This window comes from Cebus imitator, unplaced genomic scaffold, assembly GCF_001604975.1.
Source record: "Cebus imitator isolate Cc_AM_T3 unplaced genomic scaffold, Cebus_imitator-1.0 Scaffold65, whole genome shotgun sequence".
Classification (NCBI taxonomy): Eukaryota; Metazoa; Chordata; class Mammalia; order Primates; family Cebidae; genus Cebus; species Cebus imitator.
The window spans coordinates 6,743,963-6,751,994 of NW_016107380.1; the positions used below are offsets into that span (position 1 = coordinate 6,743,963).

The following is an 8,032-nucleotide window of genomic DNA, read 5'->3' on the forward strand; positions in this document are numbered from 1 at the left end:
AAAAAAAAAAAAAAAAAGAAAGAAAAGATTATGTTTACCAAGCATTTTGGGAGTCCCAGAAGGTAAACTTGTACATATAGTATAACCAAAACTTTGAAAAATACACACACATATAGAGACTGGAAGAACAGTTACTGTTGGGAAGGAGGGGAAGGGTTCAGATTTGGGAAGAAGCTTCTAGAATGCAAGCAACGTTCTATATCTCAATGTGGATAGTGATTATACAGGGGTGGTCACTTCTGGATCACTAATTGAGCTGTATACTTAAAAATATGTGTATTTTAAAATACAATTTTACATTTCAATTAAAAAGGTTTCTTTAAAAAAGACTGAAAAGAAATGTAACTATATGGTATAACAGAGTCTGTTATACCTATAGTATAATCTTTTTTCTTTCTTCTAAATGTAATTTCCAAAATTTTGTCATGAGAAAAACATTAAACTTTATTAAACATAGAGCAGTATGATATCTGAAAGTGATAATGTTTACTTTAAAAGAGATTAAAATGATAACTATGTCCCAGAAACAATGTATAAAGGTATGTAAACTTGTATCCATATTATAAATACTAAACAAAACATCACTGAGCATTTGGAAGAGCAGAATTGACACTGCAGAGCACAAAGTCAGGAATTCTAAAGATAAATTAATATAGAAATTCCAGTTATATAAAATGGTACATTATAGGTCTAGAATCACAAATCTACAAATGGAAAAAGAGTATCCAATTTCGAAATAATAAGCATAAGAGAGAAAAGATAAAATGTTAGAATTGTACAAATCATGATCAGAAAAAAAAAAAATCAAAGAAAACGATGCCTTCAGCCTGGCTAACAAGACAGGGCATAGAGCATTTCTCAGCAATTATCCTTAAAGAATGACCCCAGACACTTATTTGTCAAGTTTTAAACTTTTAAAGACAAGCTCTTACATTCTGTTAAGAAGAAAGGTGGTGTAATGTAAGAATGCCCTTGACCTCATTTCTTAGATCTCTAAGAAGGGAGAAGCTAAAAAGAAAAAGAATTATACATAGAAGAACTCAGATAAATCTCTTTTAAGACTGAGAATATATAAAAACACAGAGCCTTAAAGTAACATCAGCAAGGTCCTACAGCTGCTAAGATCACAAGAGACAATAGGTATTTGAAAGCAGATGGAAAGATACTAAGAAGTGAGAGAAAGATACATTCTAAGGGAATAAAATATGATCAGAGAGTAAAATTAAATTAACCTGTAATCTGTAAATCTGACACATTATGAGACTAAAGAATAAATATAATACATTAAAAATAACTTAAACCACCTACTATGCCAACGAAGGTTAGTGTGGCAGATTTTAAGTGACTACAAATTCTTCACAGGTCCTTCCATCAAGTCTATTTGAGAAAAGGCCTAAGAATTCTGGCACTGGACAGGATATCCAGCCCCAAAGGGACCTCACCCACTTTGTGAAATGGCCCCGCTATATCAGGTTGCAGCGGCAGAGAGCTGTCCTCCACAAGAGGCTGGAAGTTCCTCCTGTGTTGAACCAGTTCACCCAGGCCCTGGACCGCCTACAGCTGCTCAGCTGCTTAAGCTGCCCCACAATACAGACCAGAGACAAAGCAAGAGAAGAAGCAGAGACTTGGCCCAGGCCGAGAAGAAAGCTGCCGGCAAAGGGGATGTCTCCACTAAGAGACCACCTGTCCTTCAAGCTGGGGTTAACACCGTCACCACCTTGCTGGAGAACAAGAAGGCTCAGCTGGTGGTGACTGCACATGACGTGGATCCCATCAAGCTGGCTGTCTTCCTGCCTGTTCCGTCTCAAAAAATGGGGGTCCCTGACTGCGCTGTCAAGGGAAAGGCAAGACAGGTCCACAGGATGACATGCACCACTGTCACCTTCACAGTGTTAGGCCTCCAAGTCCAGGCCTGGCCATTTTAGCCTTGGTGACCCACACGTACACCTCTGGATCATCTCTAGGAACCAGAAAGTCTGAAGCAACCACAAGTAACCAGGTGGCCACAGAAAGAAATAAAACTACTTGTTCCTACCTCAACTAATTGCTGCAACTTGCATCCATTATCCCTGTTCAGCCTTGCAAAAATGTCACCCTGGACATTGGATTTCTCAAGATTCCCACTCCTTTAACTATGTAATCTACCGCACCCTCCCCTCTGACTGCAACTGATACTCCCCATCCTTACGATCATGCCTGTTTGTAATAAATGAACCCTACCTTGTGATCGTGCATCCTGTGACGCTCTTTTCCTCCCCAAGATAAATTACCGACCCCTACCCTTGTGACCATGCATCCCATGATGCCATTTCCCTCCCTAAAATAGGTTACCACCTTTAACTGACCACTTGCCCCAACCTATAAAACCAATTCCTATCCCACTGCCTTCCACTGACTCTCTTTTCAGACTCAGCCCACCCACACCCAGGTGAATAAACAGCCATGTTGCTCACACAAAGCCTGCCTGGTGGTCTCTTTATGCAAGCGACTTGCCTAACACACACAGGTTAACTCGGAAGACAAAGGGGCTTTGTCTAAGCTGGTGGCAGCTATCAGGACCAATTACAGAGACAGATATGATGAGATCCACTGTCACTGGGGAGGCAATGTCCTCAGTCCCAAGTCTGTGGCTCACACTGCCAAGCTGGAAAAGGCAAAGGCTAAAGAACCTGCCACTGAACTGGATTAGATGTACACTGTTGAGCTTTCTGAACATAAAAATAATTAAAATAATACAAATTATCCTTCAAAAATATATATAAATTAATAATATGCACAACTCAAATGTTTGTGTTTAAAATGTATTAATATTAGATATATTTAAAAAATAAAATGCTGGTTGAGATCACCATCTTAATTTGAATAAAATCTATTACTTAGGGATGTATGTTCTCTGATGAAGTCCTCTCATCACAAAGTTCCTTTTAATAAGGTAGGTCTATGTGTGGAGGATTTAGAAAACATCTGGTATTCTTCAGACCTGGGAGAGGAAGCGCCACAGCTGAGGAAATGGAGGCGCTGTGGCTGCTGCCGCAGGTGCCAGTCTGGGCTCACAGAGGACAGGTAATAGAAATATGTAAGAATGAGGAATTCAGAAACATTTACTTAGGATCCTTTGTTTGGGGGTTCCATGTTTCAATATGTACATTACAACTTTTTAAGACTAAAATAAAAAACAGGTGCAATTATTTTATTAAAAACCATCTATAATAAATGTATCAGAAAAGGAACTAGTTCGTTTGAAACACATTATATTTATGTTGAAAATAATGCCATTTCACTCATCACTATTTCAGTTTTTTCTCACATGCTAGTAAGTAATTTTAAATTATTATTTCTAATGTTAATGGAAACATTCTAATACCGAATGAGAATCTTTTAAACTCAGAATTACATCTTTAATTCCTAAAATGAAAAACTCATAGGTCACGAGTCGTGGCTCATGCCTGTAATCTCAGCACTTTGAGAGGCCACAGAGGGTGGATCAATTGAGGTCAGGAGTTCAAGACCAGCATGGCTAACATGGTGAAACAACATCTCTACTAAAAATACAAAGATTACGCTCGGCACAGTAGTTCTATCTGTAACCCCAGCACTTTGGGAGGCTGAAGCAGGTGGATCACCTGAGGTCCAGCAGTTCAAGACCAGTCTGGTCAACATGGCGAAATGCCACCTCCACTAAAAATACAAAAAAATAGCCAGGCATGGTGGCATGTGCCTGTAATCTCAGCTACTCAGGAGGCTGAGGCAGGAGAATCGCTTGAACCCAGGAGGCGGAGGTTGCAGTGAGCCAAGATTGCACCACTGCATTCCAACCTGGGCAACAGAGCAAAATTTTGTCAAAAAAAAAAAATTAGCCGGGTGTGGTGGTGCACGGCTGTAATCCCAGATACTCGGGAGGCTGAGGCAGGAGAATTTTTTGAACCTGGAAGGTGGGGCTTGCAGTGAGCCAAGACTGTACCACTGCACTCCAGCCTGGGTGACAGAGTGAGACTCTGTCTCAAAAAAAAAAAGAAAGAAAAAAATATATTTATTTAAATTTCAGAACATAGTAATGTGAAGTGGGATTTTCTTTTTGTTTAACCTATAAAAGTTGTCATAAAAACACAATTCCACAGTCATGCTCTAGAATTTCCACATATTTTATGTTTCATTGATATGCTGGTTCTTCCACACAGTCTGTATTTAAAGGGCCTTATCACTCAACATATTGTACTGGTTCTGACTTGATTTCACAATTTACAAAATGAAAAAATAGCAGACATTCTCCTCTACTTGTTCTCCATCTGAAGCCTCCCATTCGACATGGGGTGTGGCGACAAGGGCGACAGTCCTGAGACTAGTGACCAGCCTGCCCATGGTCTTAACTGCCTACTGGGACAGTTGAGTCAGGACCACATGCTCCTGATCCTGCCAACCCGTGGTGACAATCCTGCCGTATTCCATCTTTCCCTTGTTGCTTTTCCATTGGGAGAGGCCTATAGAAAGCCTTTAACGTGTTAGGACAATCCTCCTGGGATGGTTCCTTTTTCTCTCAGAGAAATCAATCTTTCAAGAGGGGAAAGGTATGCCAACTTTCTGGACACCTCTTATTCCCTAGCAGTTTAATGCTCAAACACTCTAGCTCATATAGCTAAAACGGCAACAATTTTATTCATAAAAGCAACAGATGCCACACAGAGTTGGCTGTGAACTTGGGCAGAAGAGAGTATCATGAGATTGCATCTGTTACCTGAGTGGGGCTCTGAAGACTGAAGTCTAAACCACAAGTAAACTCTGTATGATGCTCTACTGTTTCAAGAAGAGGGTCAGGCTTTGAAAAGTTCCAGAATCTGTGAAGATAAACAACAGGGAATAATTTAAGTGCTAAAATTACCAAGAAACTTACATTAAGAAAAAATACATATTTGATATAGCAAAGATTTTATTCAAACAGGCTCAACCAATTCAGAAGTGCAGAGCCCCACTATTGAGCCACACATAAAAAAATACAATAAGGACAAAAAATGTACTCCATCCTATCATATAAAAAAAACAGAATTATTCATCAGTCTACACTTACAAAAGATTACTCTATTCCCATTAGTTTACCTTGTAGGTCAGAAGCTTAACAAGTTTTATTTTTAAAAAATGTTTTTATATTGCACAAGGACATTTGAGATGACAGTATGCTTTTGTAGCAATTTCTAAGAGCATTCATGGCTGTAAAATAAGGATACTGGATTAAATGGAGTCTAAAATTTTGTGATTTTAAATACAACTTCATTCCTCAACAACTGACATGAAAAGATCTGATGCTTAATTTAAATTTCAACAGCAATTAGGATTCTTTGAAAAAATCTGTTCTCTTATGAAAATCTCTGTAATTCTGAAACTGTCTTTTTTCTTTTTTGAAGCACAGACTTTCTTACAGATTCTACATCAATATAATTCCTAGAATCAAGAAAAACAGAAATGTGTTTTCCTGAGCCAATATTATGCATTCTACTTAACCTCGATAGACTGAAAGTGGTAATATTTACCATAATCAAGCCCTCATTTGTACTGTGCAGAATTTGGCCCTATTTTGAATACATAACATAGTACTTTATTTCTAATGCTTTATTTGCTCATCATCTTTTTCATTTGACTCTAAACATACTATAAAAATGGCACATTCAGAATTATAGAGTCATATCCTAATTCAGCTTCTCTTATGATCTACAACATGGCACACTGAAGGTTTAACAGATCCCTTTGAAAGAGAGTAAATACATAGAACCAACAGTCACAGTTTGTTTAACCTGGTGGTATTATTTCCCTAATAAACACAGAGTTGGCCCTATTAAGTTTTGAAAAGGGTTGTTGCTATGGATAATCCACTGTGTGGGTACCAAAGAAACAATGAATAAATAGCTCATTTATCAGATTACTGAAATCTACAAAATATCTGGAAAGAGCAATTTTACTTTTGAAATTTTGCCTGTTCAAACAAATGAGGTAACAAGCTATACACGTTCTCAGAAATCCTAATAGTGGTCTCCACTGTCTTTGCGTATTTATTTCTTTGAATTCTAGAGACAGTGGATTGTAACAAAATCTAATTTTCTGGATCCAATAATGTTTATAGAAGCAAAAGTAAACATATAATTTTGTAATTTCATTTCTAAAACATGGTTATTCACTGATTTGCATTATTTGAAACAATAATCAAATGATTTTGCATGTGTCTACTACATTCCAAAAAATACTCAAAATGGTTTTTAAAAAAGGCATTTAATATGGCAAAAATGAGTTAAAGGAAAATTAAGGGTAGGAAAGTAAGATGGCATCTGCAATGAGATTGGTACATAAAAATACATCCCATGAAGCTCTATGTCTTTGACAGGGGAGGACCTCAAGATGCTAAGCTTTCTAGCAGCCAGAGGAAAAACGGAGATAGTTAAGACCCAAATGCATGGTCTACAACCAAACTGCTCCTGGAAAGCTCAGAAGGAAATTCTCCTTTCAGGGTTCGGTGACAAGAAACCCAATGGTTACATAATGAAGAACATCCCCAACGTCTGTGAGAAAACATACAGATATTTCGCCAGCTGCTGCTTTTGAGTGAATGGCATCACCCTAAAGGACAGTTTAGTAGAATGGGTCTAAGGGAAAGTCAACTTGATGTAATCCGGGTATTTGGCTCTCTGACTTCACTTAGAATTTACATTTTATTTCAGCAGAATGGATAGGCTAAATATTCTTTATGTAAACCATAAAAATTGGTTTCTTTCAGAACTTTTTAACGATAATAAAAAGCAACGAGAATTTTTTTTTTTTTTTTGAGATGCAGTCTCCCTCTGTCACCAGCTGGAGTACAGTGGCACAATCTCAGCTCACTGCAACGTTTGCCTCCTGAGTTCAAGCAATTCTCCTGCCTCAGCCTCCCCAGTAACTGGGGCTACAGGCGTGCACCACCATGCCCAGCTAATTTTTGTATTTTCAGTAGAGACAGGGTTTCACCATGTTGTTCAGGATGGTCTCGATCTCTTGACCTCATGATCTGCTCGCCTTGGCCATCCAAAGTGCTGGGATTACAGGCATGAGCCATCGTGTCCAGTGAGCAATGAGGATTTATTTCTACCTTCCTGATAAATTCCTGGGATGTACTTTCTGTTGTTTTGAGCCAGCTAAGGAGAAAGCTGCATTGAGATAAGATAAGGTGGGCCTTATGAAAGTTAAGATGTCTAACAAAGACACAAGTGTGTGACTATCCAACTTCAGCCTGGAAGTGTGATGAGGGAAGTCACACATTCAGGAGAACTGCGATTCTATTCAAAAAGGCTATCTGAATTTGCTTTAACATATAACTAATGGGTAGTCAAAGCCTCACAGAGTTCTACACCACAGAATCACAGACATAATTTTAACCTGGGAAAAACTATCCAGTATTTATCTGCATTTTGCAAAGAATTCATCAAAGAAAATACATGCTGAAACTTTGGTGAACAGAGGGTTAGTCTACTGAGTGGCATAAAGACACTTCATTATACCATTTCACAGCTCTGGTAGAAATTATGTAACACACAAAGTATATACATTATGGTACAAAAACTAAGAGAGATTTATTTCCAACAGAATGGCTGACTAGGTTTCTAGACCGACATTTTTAAAACAACTAAAAACCCTGGATGAAACATAAAAACAAACAACCACCATTAAAACTCCACTAAAGCATTAGTGAGGAACACTATAGTAAAAACAAAGTGAAGACTGGAACCCAGAGCAGTAAATGGAACAATGAAGCCAGCTTTTGCCTTGAGAGGATTTGCTAAATGGAGAGAACCTAAGCTTCAGATATCTTCACCTCGTGGGGATCAGGAGTCAGGAAAAAATTTTAAAATCAGTATTAATATGCATAATTTAAAATAATTTTCAGTAGTGAAATATTAAAATATTAAATACAGTAAATTATATAAACTAAGTTGAGAAAACCAAATGCTAAACAGTATGTCAATATACTATATTATTTGCTAATGGCTTTTTAATAACAAAAGAAATATATGCATTT

At 37.8% G+C, this 8,032-nt stretch overlaps 1 protein-coding gene across 2 annotated transcripts in view; it reads right to left on the reverse strand.

Annotated features, from left to right (window-relative positions):
* Window positions 1-8,032, reverse strand: part of PEX7 (peroxisomal biogenesis factor 7) — an 86,459-nt gene that overhangs the window by 14,110 nt on the left and 64,317 nt on the right. For both annotated transcript variants that reach the window (XR_001825861.2, XM_017530453.2), the window contains one exon: window positions 4,733-4,832. Coding sequence is in view for 1 of the 2 variants with exons in the window: in XM_017530453.2 (XP_017385942.1) it covers window positions 4,733-4,832 (100 nt within the window). In the remaining variant the exon portion in view is untranslated. The remainder of the gene's footprint in view (window positions 1-4,732; window positions 4,833-8,032) is intronic.